This window comes from Parasteatoda tepidariorum, chromosome 2 (assembly GCF_043381705.1).
Source record: "Parasteatoda tepidariorum isolate YZ-2023 chromosome 2, CAS_Ptep_4.0, whole genome shotgun sequence".
In the NCBI taxonomy this organism is placed as follows: domain Eukaryota; kingdom Metazoa; phylum Arthropoda; class Arachnida; order Araneae; family Theridiidae; genus Parasteatoda; species Parasteatoda tepidariorum.
In genome coordinates this window covers 17,395,838-17,416,165 of record NC_092205.1, presented here as the reverse complement: position 1 = coordinate 17,416,165, position 20,328 = coordinate 17,395,838, and the positions used below count along the sequence as shown (strand labels likewise).

General features: G+C 27.6%; 1 protein-coding gene across 1 annotated transcript in view; it reads left to right on the top strand.

Moving 5' to 3' along the window:
• LOC107444508 (dynein axonemal heavy chain 8) overlaps nt 1–20,328 on the top strand; it is a 109,506-nt gene that overhangs the window by 81,158 nt on the left and 8,020 nt on the right. The window contains exons 62-76 of the mRNA XM_043048821.2: nt 1,303–1,458; nt 3,777–3,932; nt 4,025–4,114; nt 4,618–4,710; nt 5,704–5,808; nt 6,553–6,691; nt 7,349–7,463; nt 9,649–9,839; nt 10,512–10,633; nt 10,885–11,000; nt 11,448–11,724; nt 13,323–13,631; nt 14,356–14,472; nt 16,176–16,277; nt 17,630–17,790. Coding sequence (XP_042904755.1) covers nt 1,303–1,458; nt 3,777–3,932; nt 4,025–4,114; nt 4,618–4,710; nt 5,704–5,808; nt 6,553–6,691; nt 7,349–7,463; nt 9,649–9,839; nt 10,512–10,633; nt 10,885–11,000; nt 11,448–11,724; nt 13,323–13,631; nt 14,356–14,472; nt 16,176–16,277; nt 17,630–17,790 — 2,249 coding nt within the window. The remainder of the gene's footprint in view (nt 1–1,302; nt 1,459–3,776; nt 3,933–4,024; nt 4,115–4,617; nt 4,711–5,703; nt 5,809–6,552; nt 6,692–7,348; nt 7,464–9,648; nt 9,840–10,511; nt 10,634–10,884; nt 11,001–11,447; nt 11,725–13,322; nt 13,632–14,355; nt 14,473–16,175; nt 16,278–17,629; nt 17,791–20,328) is intronic.

The window sequence follows — 20,328 nt, the reverse complement described above, 5'->3', positions numbered from 1 at the left end:
GAATTAGGTAAGATAATCTCTTAGAAAATCAGTCAATGAAAATAGAGAGAATGACAATGATTTCTTTGATGCATTCTGAATTTTAGAAATTAATTACTATTTCTTGAATGCAACTGCAAACTGATGCTGCTTTTGAAAGAGATTTTGCAACTCGGAATAGAATAAAACCTAACAATTTAACTTTTCATCAGTTGAATGACCATTTAAGATTATTCTGTGAAAGACACCTTTTTCATGCCATTAATGAAGATTTTATTGTGCATAAAATTTCAAACTTGCTATAAAATGGTAAAAACAAAAAAAATAACTAAAAAATTTTAGCACAATACATTTTATTTATAATTTTTTTGGAAACCTTAGTCTAATTAACCTATAAATAGAGATAAAAAAAGTAAAAATAATGTAAAATGATGTTTTTTTGTTGTTGCAATATTTAAGTAATAATTCTTTTGTATTTTTATAAGAATATATTAGTCTTAATCTGTGTTATTAAAGGACAGTAATTTACAACATAAGTGTTATAAAATGACAGTCTTTGCAAATGTTATCTCTGTTTCGAAATTATTCTCTCAAAATTCATTCCTCAAAAATTATTAAATGAGTAAAATTGCTCTCTAAAGTATTTCTTTAAGTGGCACTGGCTATAAAGTAATTTATTTTATTGCATGTCTGAATTTTATAAAGTGATCAGTGATTTCAAAATGAGTCGAATAAAAGAAAACTGGGATAAATCTTGCAATCGTCAAGTTCTTTAAATTATTGGATAAGTAATTCCAAAGTAAGGAAGTTTCATGATTGCCTTTGAAGGGTCAGATTGTTAAGAAATTGGCCAATAAGTAATTTTTGATTTAAAACAAAAGACTGAAGGAGTTTTAAATATCAACAGAGTGTCGTGAATAAGCATTTAATTATCAATTAAGAGAGAAAAAATAGCTAAATGCAATGAAATGAGCAAATGGTATTTCTTTTGCCGTTATTTGAACATAGAAATGTTGTTACGTAAGGAAATGGCATTGAGTTTTTTTTTTAATCATAACTGCACAGAGAATAATGACTGTACATCGAATTATTGCAGTACAGATTTTGTTGAATTGTGAGTAGCATTAATTTTCTTTCTCCTAATTAATTTGCTTTTCTATCTCCATTTTTTTTTTGGACAATTTAAGTGGTTTAAAAATCTTTTAGAAATCTATTGGAGCACTTGTTAAGTACTTTCAACGCTTTATTTAAAAACGGTTTGGCTTCGTTTACAATAATTTAAGCAATAATGTATGCAAAACTTATATATTTATTGATTTGTAGATTGCTGAATGGGGTGTGCAGGGCTTACCGAATGATGAGCTTTCCTTACAAAATGGTATTATAGTCACAAAGTCAGAGCGTTATCCTTTGCTTATTGATCCTCAGGGGCAGGGTAAGGCTTGGATCATCAAAAAAGAAGCAAACAGGCGATTAATAGTAAATATTTCACTTATGCTACTCTTTCTGCGGATATTTTTTCATTAATTTTTTTCTTTCTAAAGAACTTTGAAAAATGTTACACATATGTAATTAGCTCGTCTGTTATGTTTTAAATGAGTTCTAAAAATAGTTTTGCTATGTAGAATTTTTCAGTGTATTCTATGCAACCACTTATATAAAACTCTGGCTTCCAATAATTAAATATTTTGACAAACCTGCTGTATGATCACTCATAATAGGCTTAAATTATTATTTCTGGAGCAGTTATATTAAAATATTTTTATTGATTCAAGATAACTAATGTTGAACTATGTTTTTAAATTTCTTGAAATACATAAACTTCTATTTACATACGTGTTATGTCACCTATAACGTCAAAAAATATATCAAAGTATATTATGTGATGTACTGCAATTCTATTATTTACGAATGTTGTATTTGCAGGCTTAAGAAATTTAAAACTCAGAAAAAAAAAATTTAGCAGTTAAGTAATTTTTGTAAAAATAAGTCTTGTAATCATTTATGCCTACTTATTAACTTCTTATATACTTTTTATTAACTTTTAATTACTTAAAAAGTTTTTAAAAACTAACTATTATGAATGTAACATTGTCTTTATGTCTGTTACGCCCAGTTTTTAACTTTTACAAAATTTTCAAACTAATACAAGTTATTATTGAGTTATAGGCTTCTAAAGTCTGCAAATATGACATTTAACCTTTTTTTTTGTTGTTGCGGCACACTTTTAATGATTTTGAAATTTTACGGCACACAAGGAAAAAAATAAGCTTAAAAGTTGTTTACTTATATATAATACACTGTTTAATAGTTTATTATTATAATTTGAGCTTGAAATAAAATAATATGTACTACAAAAACTGTATGTCTATTAAGGGATTATTCGGCTCTTTCGATTTGTACTGTTCTTATTTCCCTTTCTTTTCCTTGCATCACTTAATAGTTCTTTTGTTTTGTTTTTTATAGTTATTGTTTTTTTTTACATCAATAGTTTGTTTTTTGTGATTCCTTGTTACCTTGTTTTTTTTTTGCTAATTATTAATTGTTAGCTTGTTTTTTTGTTAGTTATCATTTGTTAATTTGTTTTTATAACTATTAATTGCATATCTTATTTTAATTGTTAGCTTTTATTTCCTTTTGCAAGTTAATATTTAGTTTGCTTTCTTCTGTTAATTAATAATTTTAATAGTCATTAAATTTCCTACTTATTTTAAGACTGTCAGAGACAGGACTATTGTTGACAAAGATGTCCACGCCGTTAAAGCGTGGAAAAATTATAAAAAGTATATATATATATTTTATGTATATACTTTTGTTTAAACTTTTCTCGGAATAAAAAAGCATAATTTTCAATATCATTTCTAAAATTTTTTGGCAAACTTGAAGAATTTGGTGGCACACAAAAGTGTCGCTGCATAACAGTTGAGAATCACTGCCCTATAGTTATCAGTCTGTATGAATTATATTTGATGGCATTTTAAGACTGAGCATAGGAAACCAATTAAAGACACTTATTTCCTAAATAAACTTTTCCCCCATTAATAAGTAATTTATGATATGATGCACACAATGTGATAGTTGTTGTTGTTGCTAATTCCCATCTGGTCTGACGGGGTCAGACCAGATCAATAAATCCGTTGACATTAGGAAAATCGGAAACCAGAATGGGAGAGGAATGAATGTTGTTCCAGTCCAGCCCTAAACACTTCAAGATGTGCTCAGGTGATGCCTGGTTTTGTTGGCATTTAGGGCAAAGAGGAAAGATCTTTTGATTCAATGTGATAGTAAAGTTAGAAAATATAGTTATGTGATAAATATCATTCTTTTCTTAAAGAAGAAGTTAATATAATTAATAACCTTGTAAATTTTTAAATGAAGGGGGGATATTTCTATGTATTCGGAAAAATTGACATATTCACACAATTCCATGCCATGCATCATAATTATTCCTGTTTTATTAAACTTATTAATTTCCAGAGCATTTTTTTTCTGCATAAAAATTATATTATTGTTCCTTAACTCTTGGAGGAATTTGCGAGTTTTAATCTTAATTTCTGAATTCGTGATTTCAGTTTTTTTATGATTTAGATGTTAGTATTAGGTAAATGAGAATTTCAATATGAAGAGAAAACTTATGGCATAACATAACAAATTTGATCAAAAGCTTACAATTTTGTGAAATAGCTTGAAGTATAACTTGTGGAAAATAATGATTTTTTTGTGACTTTTAAATATTTAAAAATGTTATTCAACTTGTTTGAAGTTATAAATTAGAAATATTCCACTGTGTATTTTAGATAACCAACTTGAATCATAAATTCTTTCGTCAATTTTTCGAAGATGCTTTGTCTCAGGGACTGCCTATGCTGATTGAAGATGTTGGAGAAGAACTAGACCCAGTCTTAGATAATGTTTTAGATAAAAACTTTATGAAGTCTGGGACCATTTTGAAAGTAAGTTTTTCTTTATTCTATTTCATGTTATTGGAATTAGGTTTAAAGTTCTTTACATATGCTATATATATATTTTTTTCTTTTTACTTAAGGTAAAAATTGGAGACAAAGATGTGGACTTCTTAAAATCCTTTAAACTTTATATCACCACAAAACTGCCAAATCCCACTTATGCTCCTGAAGTAAGATTTATAATCCATATAATGCAAATTTTTTTGCTTTTTAATGATACATTCTGATTCCGACATTAATTTGAATTCCTTTTAAAAGAACTGAGGAAAATATTTTTGCTGCTATGTTATATTTTTTAACCTGAGACTGGTTATTGTTAAACTATTATAAATTTTCTTAATATGTATAACCATGAACGAAGGTGTATTCTTACGGAAATATATAACATTGATGACAAAATTATTTTTATTTTAGTGATTATTTTCATGAAACATTTCGATTTTTTATAGCCTAATTTCAATGTAAATCTTATATGATGAGATTATTTTCACCAATTTACTTTTTCATTTTCACAAAAAAAAAGTATTACAAAGCTTGAAGTTATTATTTATTCTAATTCAATAAAGAAAAATTAAAGGCTACATTCCTTTTATGTGTAAATTGAATTTATACATAATAATTTGTCGAAATGATCAATTAATAAAATATTAAAATGACCTTTTTATGAATGCAGGTTACAGCTAGAACATCTGTTATTGATTTTACTGTCACTATGAAGGGTTTAGAAGATCAGCTCCTTGGTCGTGTCATTTTAGCTGAAAAGCAGGTCAGTCTGCTCTTATTAAAACACCAGCTATTTTTTATTATTTTTACTATAAAACGATATCTGTACCTTATTTAATTTCTTGTGTTAGATAACTGAACTTTAATCAGTGTCACTTTGTAAGTAATCATTCGACCATAAATTAAAATTTATTTATGCCATTATGTCATTTATGCCATTTCCTTTATTTATGTCAACCAAGTTAGCATGACTCAAAAGGTATTCAACATCTATTTTTATGTCAAAATTCATTGCTGTAAGTAGTTTTTTTTACTTCCTTTATAGCAGATACACTTCGTGTGCAAAAATTAACAGTCATCAAGATGACTAAATGTAACAAATGGTGTTTATATAATTGCCTGGTAATTTCAGATTGCCACTTTCTTTGTCAAAAATGCATTAAATGTGTATTTTATTATTACTATTTTTAATAAATGCAAAATTATTATGTATATTTTATAATATTCTGAAATTATTTTATTGCAAACTTGTTTCTTAGAATTTTCTTCATTTTAGAAATGAACCTTATAATTTTTACCATATTTTCAGAAATAAAAGTAATCAATTTTTGTGATCATTTTAAATTTTCAATTAAGTAACCACCATTAAAAGTGCTACAATTGGCCTCTGGCCAGTAACAAAATTCTTTGATTTTGTCTTGTTAAGCACTGACAAACATATACCCTGAAACATTTTGTTTTATTCTAAGTATAGATTAATATTTTTTTATTTCTTTTGCTTTGAGTAATCATGTCTTATAAACTAACTAAGGTGTGAAAATTATTTAGAAAATACATTGTAATATATTTTGTAACTTGTATATACATTGTAATATATAAGTTGTATATACATTATAATATATAATCATTTTGAAAGAAAGTAATTTTTTATCAAATCGCAAAAAGAAATTCTTTTCTTACAAATTCACATATATAAGATTTTTTTCGCAATGTTTTTGTGAAATGTGAGCCTTAAATTTTTTTTATTTCTTAATAGGAGCTAGAAGCAGAGAGAGTTGCTCTACTAGAAAATGTTGCATCTAATAAGAGAAAAACTAAGGAACTGGAAGACAATTTGCTTCATAAACTGGCCACAACTAAAGTAATGATCTCACTGTCACACTCTGTGTATTCTTCGATTAATTGTTAAATTCAGCACTAATTTCAGTATTTTCAATGCAGAAAACTTAAATCAAAAGCAAAAATATTTCTTTGAATTCAGTAAATTTTTTTATTTAAATAGAATAAATAAATTATTCTATAAAAACAATTAGAATGCTCTTATTATGCTGTTAAGTTCTGTTGACTAGATTTTATACTAAAGTCTTAAACATATCTGCTATGTGGAAACATCTCTCTTGAATCTTCTATAATGTAAGATTTTCTTATGCAAAATGTCATTACATTTTAATGTACTGAATATATTCAAATTTAATATGATTTGGTGAAAATTGATAAATAATGTTAAAATATCATAGCATTCTGTTACTGCTCTCTTAGCTCTTCCAAAGTATAATTGAATGATATGAACAAGCATATGCAACGCCTGTTGATATCCTTTCATCTGTTGTTTTTCCTGATGAAACCGCTTCGCAAAGAGGGTACATAATGGTTTTACTTAATGTCTCGAGGAATAAAAAAAATAGCTCTAATTAGATATGTCCGTTTTGTAAGAGTGTCAGAGTTTAAGAGTGTAGGAGTGTAGAAAAAAGCATTTTCCTTATTTTTTTTCCTTATCTTAATAAAAGATTTTTCTTCAATGTGTTTATATTTATGTCAAGTGATATAATTGATATCTTTTATTCAGTTCTCTACAAAATAAGCTGTTTCAAATATTTAAATTTAGGGATCATTAGTTGATGATGAATCTCTTATTGAAGTATTAAAAACAACGAAAGAAACTGCTGCAGATGTGGCTAAACAACTAGAAGTTGCCGATACAACAAATAAGATGATCAATGTGGCTAGAGAAGAATATAGACCTGGTAAATAGATTTTTTATGGATTTAGTACTAATTAATTCATTACTAAATTCTTATTTTATCAATTAATCTAATTATTTAGTGAATGTAGCATATTTATAAATGCTTTAAGTTAAAATAAAATTGTCCATACATATCCATATTGCATATATAAGTTGGTTTAGTCACTTATTAGTTATTTATTAAATTATCTGTGCTTGTATTATAATTTTTTTTACTAATTAATAACTAAGAGAGTTAATTTTCTAAATTAGATTGATTTTTGTGCAAATACTAAATTAGATTTATATACAAAACTTTTCGATATTTATTAAATAGATAATTGTCACTTTTTGTACTGCGTTAAATTTAGAGAAAAATAATGCTATGATACATTTTAGTTTATTTTTATTGAAAAATTTGATTACCTATAAAAAGTTTACTATTTTTTAACTACAGTTGTTTATTGTATTTTTCCAAAAAATCTTATGAATCCTTCACATTATTTCACAGTTTGAATTTTAATTTTAAAAAAATCTGTTCAAACATTTTGAACTGATGAACATTTATAGCAAATTTGTAAAACATGTTTATTCTAGTCCTCTCTCCCCTATCAAAATTTTTTTTTAAATATATTTTACTCATTGTGTTTCAATCATTTAAAGCTATTTTTCTGTCTAGTTGCAACTAGAGGAAGTATTTTGTATTTCTTGATTTGTGACATGGCTATGGTGAATGTTATGTATCAAACTTCGTTAGTACAATTCTTGGGAATTTTTGACCATTCTCTAGCCAGGTAATCACATTATAATATATATTTTGGGTAAAAATAATGTCTCAAAAGTTTTTTTTTTCTCACATATATTTATTTTTTCTCATATATTTGTTTTGTTTCATTTTTAAGCTTAAGTCTATTTATCTTTTTATTGTGGTTGGTTTAACAGTTGAAGCTAAGCAATTAGAATTTTCTTTTTTTAAATTGTGACAAAGGGCTTTGAAATACTGTATTATTTTTAGCGATAATTTACACCAAAGACATTAACTAACTCCATATACCTATATATTATACTCCATATGCTCCAAAATAAAAATAAAAAATTTGTTTAAAAGTGATAAATTGGTGGTTTGTATAGCTAAATTATTTATACTGAATAAAAAAAAACTTGCTTTTTAATTACATTGTTATTTAGAGTAAAACTGTTTAAGAAGTGCTCTAAATTACTCAAAATCCATTGAAAATTGTTATTGCTTACTGTTTTAAAACTCCAATCTCACCACTAAATGCTTTAATAATAATAATTAATGAAGTATTTTGAATTTTCAAAAGAAAAGTGTTACAACTTTTTGCAAATTCAAATGTCTCTCTATTAGTTTATTGTTAAAAAACTACATCTTTTTATTTAAATTTATTGCTACGCAGAACTGAGCAATCGCAATTTTTACTTTCAAATTAAAAAAACAGCAAACTTTTCAAATAAGAATGTACTACTGACAGATTACAGATAAGTAGATTGAAAATACAATTTAAAAATTCTTATTTTATAGTAATGCAATTGAACCTTCATCCATCATTCCCAGATCTTTCGTTTTCCCATATGTATCATCTTGTTTTACGACATTGTCACAATTCTCATAATGTTAGTAATGCCAATTTAGATCCTTTTTGAAACTAGCAGATTCTCGTATCTATAACTCTGAAATTTTTCTGACATTTAAAATAAGTGTTGAAGTTATTTCATTTTAATAATAGCATCAACTCCTGATGCTAATAAAGAAGAAAATGAATATTTGTTGGGAGAGAACTCCTCTAACATCATGTTTCATGTGAACCTGATTATCTCTCGTCACTGTGTTTTTTCTTGTTCTGTTTCTAATCTTTTTTTTTCACTCGGCTTCTGTTGTTTTTCTAGTTTTGTTTCTCACTTTTATTTCTCCATTCTTCGTTGGAAACTTTATTTTTTCAAATCATATTTGTTTCGTTACATTCACTTCTGTCAAGTCTTGAAAATGGGCGCTGATTTTTGATGCGCTTGAAACGACTCGACTGTCATTTCATTTTTGTATATTTTTGAAGCGTATAAAGTTTTCAATCAGGTAATATCCTGCTGATGTTTATGCATGAAAATTTTGAAATTTATGGTGTTGTCTGTTCAAAAAGTCGTTGTAGAAGTAGACCAATGAAGATGGTAAAACGTTGATGAACTTTCAGAAAATGAACAATAATCTGTTAGAAATATCGAAAATCTGTTGTTTGAGCTGAGAGAAAAGCTGAGACCAAAATTACCGGATAAAAAAAATTGTGTATTCATCTTTTTTTCCAATTGTAAATATTATTTCATTAAGTACATTATTTTTTCAATCAACGTTCTACATACTTATGTAAATTTATTAATTAAGTTCATCACTCTTTTTTATTTCATTTCATTTTAGTCTGAACAACATATTATTATACAAACCTTTTTGTTACACACACACACATATATATATATGTGTGTGTGTATTTATATATGTATATGTAATGAATAACACTGCATAAACACAATAGGAAAATAAATGCAATTGATACTTATTTTGTTTTCATATGATACTACGTAGTTATAATAATATTATTTGACTTAGTTATAAAATTATGCTCATGTTAGACTAATATTGGTTTTCTGAAGAATTTATTGAATTAACTTTTTACAAGTCAAATAATGATTGAATAAATTATTTTATATTATAATTAAATTTTTTCTGTAGTTTTTCATTATCTCTATTTGAACTTGCTTAAAAATAATTATTCACTGAAAAGATTACGCTATTTTTTTTCCATCTTTCTTGGGAGGTTTGTGAGATGAAAGAATAAAATAAAGATTGCTCAATGAGAATAAATAAATATAACTCAATTAAAATTATTCCCTTGTATCTGAACAAATTTAAAAGGCATATTTTTGTAATTATTCATAAAAGATAACATTTTTATGTGCTTTATTCTTTAGGTCAGAAAAGTCTCCAAGAACTGCTGTGAGAATCGACAACATAATTCATTTTTTGACATTTGAAGTATTCAAATACACATGTCGAGGCCTTTATGAAATTCATAAATTTCTCTTTACTTTACTTTTAACAATGAAGATAGACTTAGCAGAATCAAAAATTTCATTTGAGGAGTTTAATATTTTTATAAAGGGTAATTCATTACTTGTTTTTATAAAATAATTGTTTAAATACTCTTGGTTGAAGGCTCTGTCGTTATATTATATAACATTTTCGGCAAATAATATATTAAATTTGTCAAAGTTATTCATGGCTACCATAGGGTTTAAGTTTTCACCTACTTTAGCCAATAGTTTCTGTGGTCATTATTATACTGGAACAAAATGCCAATTTAAAGAAAAGCCATGACTGCCTGAAAATAGGAAATATTAGTAAATCAGTTTTTTAAAGTTTTCTTATTAGTTTTATCAGTTTTTTTTAATTCCGGGACTGCATTATTGGGGCTCATAAAAATATGCGATAAGTAGAATTTGTTGATAGATTTTAATAATTTTCATTTAGATGAGAAAATTTGCTGAATTGATTTTCAAATGTTTAATATTAATAATTTAAATATTAAGTTGTTTTTTCCGTTTTAATGTCAGACAATTCTTTTAACCAAGATAGTATCTATAGTTTAAAATTAAAGTTGTTATGATCATTTTTTAGTTTGAAGACACTTAAACTGCAACTTTTTTTGTCAAAATACTTTAAAGAACACCCTTAATACCATTATTGTTTTTATTCAATGAAGAGTTTAAACAAATAATTTTTTTGAATGGACTCCTTTTTTCTCCATTAATGTCTTTCTCATTTATTCTTTTAGGTGGGGCTGCATTAGATTTAAAAGCAGTAGAGCCAAAAACCTGTCGTTGGGTTACAGATATGACTTGGCTGAACCTAGTTGCTCTGACTAAACTAGATTATTTCAGAGAAATTCTTGTTAAGGCAAGTTTTTGGTATCATTTATATTTTTGATATAATGCTTCAAATATATTTTTGAGTAAAAGTGTTTCATTTTTAAAGCATAAAATTTATTTATTGGTTTTTGATTTATGTAATCTGAAAAACTGCGTTAAAAATAAAAATGTATGTTCTCAGAAGCACAAGGACTTGCTATAGCTGTAGATTAAATTATCATTTTTTTTTAAATATTTCATTTCTTATTCAATTAAAATATTATTCTATTCTTCATATAGGTAAAACGTAGCGAAAAATTGTGGAAAGCTTGGTATGAGAAAGATGCTCCTGAAGAGGAAATTATACCTGATGGATATCACACTCTAGATTCCTTTAAAAAACTCCTTCTGATTAGGTTACTTTTTATTTATTTATTTCTTATATTTATTTTTTATATTTATTAGAAGGTTAAAAATTTGCAAATTTCTGCTACTTTATTTATTTTATATTTTTAAACCTACAAATGATTCAAAATGCTACACAATTTGCATGTAAATTGTTTGAAATTTCTTTTTTCAGTGCATATATTGTAAATTGTTTTGTTTTTGTATTCATGTTGTATTTTTAAAATTTATATGAATATAGGTCTTTTTCTCCTGTGTCAATCACACAATCCTAATTTATAATATATTATGAATAAAAAAAATTTGTAAGTACAGACTGAAAATTTTTTTTCCCCAACATATTTAATAAAAACCTAAGAACTGAGCATATTGTTTCTGTTCTATTTTTTGTTTTCTCATTTAATCTTTCCATTTGAAAAAAAATTGTCTTAATTTTTTTTTGTAACTGTATCATGCAGATCCTGGTGTCAAGACCGTACTCTGTCACAGGCTCGAAAGTACGTTTCTGACTCCATGGGACAACGATATGCTGATCCTGTTATCATGAACATGGATTCCATGTGGGAGGAAAGCACTTCTCGTTGTCCTCTGATTTGCCTCCTTACCATGGGAGCCGACCCTACTCAACAAATAGAATCCCTTGCCAAGTCAAAAGAATTGTCTTTTGGGGCCATATCAATGGGCCAAGGGCAAGAGGTTCATGCAAGGAAGTTGATGAGCTCATGTTTTGAACTGGTATGAGCAGCAAATATTACATTTTACTGTGTCAGTATTTAACACAATTAGTTCTTGTTACTAGGTTATCATTTAATTTGCTATGAATAATTCATTTCTACTTTGTTTCGTATATTGTTTAGAAACATTAATAAGTTAGCAATATACTAATTAATTATGAGAGTAGATTAAATGGGTAAAAAAATGACACAATTAAAAATTGCTAGCATTTAATTATTTAATCTATTTTTTATAAATTAAGAAGAGGGAGAGGATTAGTCAGGTTCAAGAGCTAAGTTTATTTTTGCTCATTAGCTGAAGAATAAAACATATCTAATAAAAAATTAAAATCAAAACTATTGAAGTATAAATCTTGATTTATTTAAGGGAAGCAAAATGTGTTATGTGAACAAGGTGACTAACATAAAGCTTAATTTTAAAATTTGGATTCAACTAATAATATTAAAAAATAGTCTTAAATATCTAGTTAAAATTAAATGTATCTGAGCAGCAAAAAGAAAGGTTTAAATTGATTTTTTATGTCAAGAGTGTAACATTTTAAAAAGTGCATTATTTAAAAAAACAAAAACATTCTGAAGTTTTATTTGCCCAAACATTACTTAATTTATTTTGCTTTAATTTCAGAGATATGCCTATCTGTGGTAGCTATGTAGTATTTTAATTAGATTACAGTTAGCAAACTTAAGACTGGTCTATCCATTCATATATATTTAACTATGCATGATAATTAAAAAAGTTACTGGAAAAAAATATGTCATTAAAAGTGAAAACAAGCTGTAGTTGACATATTAAGTTTTTGTATGAATTAAGAAAAACAGTGCAACAGTTGGCAACAGCATCTATGAAACAGCTTCTTAACTTACTCTAGTGGATGTGGTTTACACCCTTTTTCCTTATAATAGAAACATCTGGTTTTGGACCCGAAGCAAAGAATGTAAAAAGGATAAGTCCAGCTCTGATTATGTAACTAACATGTGGAACTGGTCGATGCGGTATGGTATACCAAAAAAAAAGCAATTTACAGGGTGAGCAACATGCTCAGTTTTAACAGAGCATAATATGTACTAAGATCCAGTGCAGGTGCATAAGGAGCAAAGTGACAGTCAGGAGGTATGTCACCTATGAACTGGTTGTTGAACAACTCTGCACGTATAGTTAGGTACGCAGCCACCAGCCGACCTCCATTTTGTTCTTTTTTTCTATGTCACAACGTGTTAGTAGATAATAAAAATTTATTCTCAAGGAAATATCTTGAAAAATAGTACAGTACTATTTACCTATGGTGTAAAAATGTAGAACAAACCAACAATAAATAAAAAGAGAAAACTTTTCTTCTCCTCCTTAACCCTTCCCATACTCCAGTAGTGTTTAGGAAGAGAGGAGAGAGCAAACCTGTTCCTCTATGCCCCTAAATGTTGTTTTCACACCAAACCTTGGAAGACTGAATTACATTATATCTATGGAAGCTAGCCTTCTTCATCTATGTATATTCTTTGTTCAAAGAGGTCCCTGATTTCATCCTAGTCAACTGGCAATGAACATTTGTCATGCACTCCTTTACAAGTTATAATGTTAAAATCTCATTAATTGTATTTCAGGGTGGTTGGATGCTGTTACAGAACTGCCATTTGGGTTTAGATTTCATGGATGAATTGTTGGATAAGATCTTGACTACAGAAAAAGTTGATGATTCTTTTAGGTGTTGGATAACAACTGAGGTCCACCCAAAATTTCCTATATCTCTTCTTCAAGCTTCCATCAAATTCACCAATGAGCCTCCACAGGGAATCAGGGCAGGCCTGAAAAGGACTTACTCCATTGTCACTCAAAAACAACTGGAAGCCATCACTTATCCGCAGTGGCAACCCATGCTGTATACTGTTTCTTTTATGCATAGTGTTGTTCAGGTGAGTACAAATATTTGCCCAGAAATCAGTCTAGTCATAGTTGTATTGTCAAACTAATGCCAGTTTTACATTGATTCATAAACATTATTAGTATTGGTTTGTAAAATTATTTGACCTATAATCATAAATATTTCAGAGAATTAATTTTTTTTTAGGGTGCACTATTTATATTAATGTGCCCTATTGAAGTTATAGATTCCTTGGTACTTTCTCAGTCATGATATCTGATACATTAATTTTTGTAACCATGAAATATTAATTTTTAAAAAAAATAGGGTTTTAGTTAATTTTGTAAAATTTAAAAATACTAATATTTTTTATTTTGCTATAAAACAAGTAAGCTATTTAATAAAAATGGAAAAATGACGTTTCAGATTTGTTTGTTTTCAGAATGTTAGTATAAAAACAGAGTTGGCATATCTGATACAATTTTCATTGTAAGTTTGTACAGATTCAATTAAAAGAAATACTGACAGAGTTGTTGATCCGTTAATGAGAGTTTTAAACTAAATCTAGATAATGTTTTGCATTTTATTTTCAAAATAGATATAGTGTCTTCAGATGTTATATTTTCAAATTATGACAATTTTAATACAGAAAAACGGATTAAAAATAAAGAAATATTGTAAATAATATGTCATGTATTAATAATATATTATTAATAATTTATAAATTATATATAATGTATTACTAATTATAATTATTGTGAATTGTTATTTTGCAGGAACGCAGGAAATATGGACCTTTAGGGTGGAATATACCTTATGAGTTCAATTCTGCTGATTGGTCAGCTAGTGTACAGTTTATCGAAAATCATTTGGATGACATGAATCCTAAAGTAGTAAGTATTATGATGTATTCTTTAATAAATGAACTAATTATTTTATTTCTTTAAAAGGAAAACCTTCCTTTCTCTATTTTTACTTAGATTATATCTATATATATAGACAGTGAATCTTCTCGGGAGCGACCACTCTCAGTTTCATTGTAAAATGGTCATTAATAAAGGTTGGTCGTTAGTAGGGGTTACCTTTATTGGCTTCAAAATTTTATGGAAGGTACATGAATTTTCGCAAGCAATTTTGATTTTACTCATTGTCATTTTCTTGGTGTAGAAAAGCCACTTCTGTTGGCGTCATGAGAACAAGATCGATAAATTAAATTTAGCTTCAATAAAAATGACCTTTACTGATATAATTACATGTAATAACAAATTACCAATTTTGAATCATAAAACTATTTTAAATAAATGAGCAATTATATTTTTTCTTAAACTTTGAATTTAATTTTATGTCATAAAGTTTAGTTAGCTTTAAAAAATGAAGAGGTTTGTTTGTTTGAGATGCTTAGTTTTTAAAATAACTCTTTTTTTCCAATTTAACTTTCAACTCTAATAATAAATCCTGGATAGAATCATATTTAGTATGCACTGGATGCATTATGAAGTTGTCAAGCTCTCTAAATAAGAACTACTCAAAAATATTTTGAAAACATTTGAATCTACTTTTTTGTTTTGCTAATATTTTTGTTTTGATATTTTTTATGCTTCCTTATTTGAACTTTTCCGCATTTGATACTGAGGTTTTCCTGGTCGCTGAGAGAGGTTTTGATGTTCTCTCCTAAAGGTTTCCTTCAACATAATGTCTATGGGAAAAACTATGCCTCCCAAAAATGATCGCAAATAGAGGAGGTCACTACACAAGGATGATCTTTCCTGAAGGTTTCACTGTGTGTGTGTGTGTGCGCACGCGCGTGCGTTTGTGTGTGTGTGAATTCTTAATATTAACCTTAAAAGGATCACATGAAAGAAGGAAACATCATATTTTGAACTCCAATTGGCATAATTGTATCAACTTTACTTAAGTATTTTATTAACTTAACTTTCATTCAAGCAATGACAGACCAATATTGAAACTATGAAGAATATTGATTGTATTGAAGCACTTCAGTTCCTTGTAGTCACCAATAGTAAAATGAATTGTGTGAAGGATTTTTTAAAAAAATTTGAAAATCCACATAAATCCACATTAAAGTAAAGAAAATGATTTTATTAATTGTTTATTTTTTCTTTTTTATTCATTAATTGTTTTATTACTTAACTTATTTCATTATTATTCAAATTGCTTTATAAAAATAGCGGGTGAAATTGTAACAAGAAAATTTTATTAGTTTTCCACTTTCCTGTATTGATACCAAAAGTAAGTAGAACTGTCTTCTACTTAAACTTTTTTCCTTTAATATTGCTCACTTAAACAGCAGAAAAATGTATTTCCTAATTAAACAAATTTGTGTTGTAATAGTGGAAGGCTAGTTATTATTAACTCATTATAAATATGCAATTTTACATCTTTACTATTAACATTTTAAAGGAGATTTAGAAATTTGTCATAATAATTTCTGGTAATATATCGTACTATTTATATCAAACTTTTACTGTACATCATTATAAAAATAAAATCTTATGGTGTACTGAAAGTTGTCTAATTTAGTTTGGTTTCATTCTTAGTATTTTGTGCTTGTTGTACTAATTATTATATGTTTTAGGGTGTTTCGTGGCTCACAGTAAGGTACATGCTGGGAGAGGTGCAGTATGGAGGGCGAGTAACTGATGATTACGACAAAAGACTGTTAAACACAATTGCAGAGGTATATTATAGATCAACATGTTTTGTCTAAAAGTACTAGTATGTTATGCTTAACTGAGGTTTAGTTTATATAAAATAGCACTTATATTAGTTTTTTTCAAAAGGCGAAGTACAAAAATGTTGGTATGAAGGAATTATAGAACACAATTTTTTCAGTGAAATGAAAAAAAGTTATATGTATTATGAAAACCCATACCAAACAAGCCCTAATGCAATATGTACCCCTTTAATTATGGTGTGTTGCCCTTTTTGATAGATAAATAACCTGGTCCTAAATTGCACCCAAGATTTTACCTTCTTATTTATGCATTAAGACTTCTATTATAGCACCTTTTTATCAGTTTACATTGAGTTTGTAATGTTGCTTACATTTGGTGATGAAAGTCAGCACTGTCCTATTCAACTGTATAGCTGATACTGCACTTGAGCTACTTAACTCTACGTTAAATCCATCCAATTTCAATTAAGAAGTCAAATAAGAAATAAGTAAAATAAGGAATTAATAAGAAATTAAATTTGATTTGAATTAATAAGAAATTAAATAAGAATTTTTTGTCTGACTTTACACTGCTTTTCTTTTTGATAAGTGTTTTTCCTTTAAAAACTTTTTAGAAACAATTTTGGGGGACCATATGTGTCTATAATATAAAATTTATTTCAAAAATATATCACAAATTTTAAACAATCTTTCCCACAAAATGTGTTAGTTTTCAATCAGAAATGCGTTAAGATGTCATTTTCATTGAATCAACAATGTAGTACTAAATGCATAAATTGTAAAATTTATTCAGAACCTAAACCTTTTTCAGTGTCACATAGATAAACCTGCATCAGTAGAACAAATGGCACCACTTGTCTTGCTGATGAAAGTTTACCTATGTGACCTTACCTATGTGGAAACCTTTATCAGTGTCACATAAATAAACCTGCATCAGTAGAACGAATGGCACCACTTGTCTTGCTGATGAAAGTTTACCGATGTGACATCGGAATATGTTTAGGTTTTTAATATATTTTGCTATTTGTGAATTTAAATTTTGTTTTTTATTAGATTTCTCACTTATGGTCTATGGCCGATTCCACAGTTAATTGAACCATTGATGTCAGTTACCATATTTTTAACTATCTGAAAAGCATTTTGGAAATTTAATTGTCTCATTGAATTCAGATAAAAAGAAATTAATGAACCATGGGCAAAAATCTTATGTATTTACTATTTATTGCTTTGTTTTGTTTACGTCTGTCAGTTACCCACAGAATTGACCTTATATATTTTTAAAACTTGATTTCATTAAATTAAGCATTTAACCCTGTTTTATGAATGTTTGTATCATATGATATAAAATGTTTTAGGAATATTTTGGAGAACATATGTTCTTGGAAACTTTCTCGTTTTATGAAGGTTATAACATACCTATCCGTAACACCATTGAGGAATACTTGCAGTACATCGACAATCTACCAGCCACAGATTCACCTCAAGTATTTGGTTTGCATCCAAATGCTGATATCACGTACGTATATCAGGCATCATATTATGTAGTTGAATAATGTATTTTTTAACTGTTGCGTAGTGTAAATGAATGTCTCGAGAAACTGAAGTGGTAAGATTTATTTCATTTTTGCTTCAAAAGTATTTGTGGTAGAAAAAGTCAACATATTTTAAACTCTGAAAACAAGGCAATTTGACTCTTGATAAGAGTTATGTAGTAGTTTAACTGTACTGCATAATGAATATTAAGAGCCTATGAAAAGAATAACGAAAAACTGAGAATAATTGGTCTGTACAATTCTTTAATAAAAATTATTGATTTTGAATAACAAAATTTATCTTACAGTGGTACTATATGTATTTCTTAATGAGCTCTTTGTCAAAAGCTGTGTTTCTGTTCTTTGCAATAATTTTTTTCCATCTAGTAATCAGATTGCTTATCACTTTTATTAAACCATTTAAAATTTCTGAATAGAGTTTTAAAGTAAATTATCATAATATTTTATTAAAATACTATTGAAGATTTTAATTACAAAACTTGAAACAAGAAGCTTTGTGTTAGTCAAACCTTGACGTATGTAGAATTTTGAAGTATATTGACCATTTCACATATCATTAAATTTTGCTAAGCATGGTAACATATATATGGAGCCAATTAATATTAATTGCAAGAACTGGATCTTACAGCTTAAGGCGATTTCATTAAACATGATAGCTAATTAATGATAATCCAGATTAATCCATTAAAAGGTGATATTGATTAGTTTTATTTAGATGAGGTAGAATTTAGTTATCGAATGTATTTTATGTAATATATAAGATTTAATTTACTAATACAAAAATCTATATTATATAAAACGCTAATACGTATGTATGTATCAATAAAACCGATGATATTTCTTTTCTCGCGTTGGCAACAGTTTTCATTTTTAATTGATAGGCTTTGGCGCGCAAGAGCACATAGTGAGCATCACATGGCTAATCTATATTATATAAAGCGTTAATACGTTTTAATTTATAGGCTTCGGCGCGCAAGAGCACGTAGTGAGCATCATATATCTAATCGGGTGAATTCTCACCGAATTATCAAAAAATTTCTCACAAAATTATCTTCATCGACGCCGATACTTTACATCCGGCGTTCAGTACTATTTCATATTGTTTTACAACACATGGTTTTAGCCCTCTGGTGGCAAAGACTTTAAAACGAAACTTACAACGGTTACTTTTCTCAACAACTGAAATTTAGAATAGTGTGATTAAGAAAAATATGTGAACTGTTTGCAATTTCAAATTAATATTGACATGCACAGGTTTAGAATTTTCTATAGTGAAAAGTTTTCAGAACTTCAGTGTTCAAAAAAGTATTCAAAAGCTAGATGTTAAGAACGTATTCAATGAGCGAGCAAAGCGAGCATCGGATTGCGAAGCAATCCGAAATGAACTGCGGAAGCAGTTCCGGGGGTTGGCGAGCTCCAGCGAGCAGGGGGCGAAGCCACCCAGTTATTACATAATTCCCTATTTTATCTCCATTCTAATTACCATCCATCTCAAAGAGGTCCAATCTTGCTATCATGCTTCTCATTCACAAATAAGCATCCTTGATATTTTCATTTACTGATTGTTTGAATCATCACATTTTACTTTCATTTTCTTATTGACAAAAAAATCTAAAAGTCTGCTCATTATGCTTAAAAAAATTTAAATTATAATACTTTGTAACACAGAAACATGTACTTAAGTTTTCGTATTTACAGAAAAAAATTAATATCAAGAGTGTTTGAACTAAGAACCAAATTTATCATATATTGGTTTGCTTTATAGATTGTAACCTTTTAAAAAAACAATTTTTCTTGCAGCCTGCAATTAGATAATAGTTCTTGTTCAATTATAAAAACTTATTCAATGTGATTTATATTGTTACACCCTGAACGTTGAAGGAGAATTTTCGCTCATAAATTGTGGTATATAAAACTTCCACAAAATTACAGTTGTAAATATTTTGCTTTCACATTATGCAACAGGTGTATTGAAATAACAATCACTAGCATACAAATTGGCATACCCCAAAAGTTAATTATCTAATTTAATGCTTTTATTTTAACCAAATTGTCTTAAAATAAATTTTTTGGTGTGTTAAAAAATCTAATTCAATGTTTTTCCCTTGTGAGAATTATGTTATTATCACTCTCTGTCTCTTTTTTTTCCAACTACAATATGTAGTTTTTATGTATTTAACATACAGTGGTGGCCAAAAGTGTGGACACATTTTGAAAGTTTCATGTTTTTCAACTTTGTGTGCTTGTAGAATATATTAATTTTTACTTAAATACAAACGTTTATATATCAAATTGAAGGTAATTTAATGTAGAATTTAATAATAAGTACAGTATTACAATATCTGTATTACAAAAAAAGTTATTCAACTAATAGTAAGATCTATCTTAGATTTGCATTTTTTTAAAGTGATACTTACACAATCAATACTTAGTAGGATAACCCTTATTTTTTAAGACAGCTTCACAGCGTCTTTTCATCGAGTGAACGAGTGTTTGGAGTT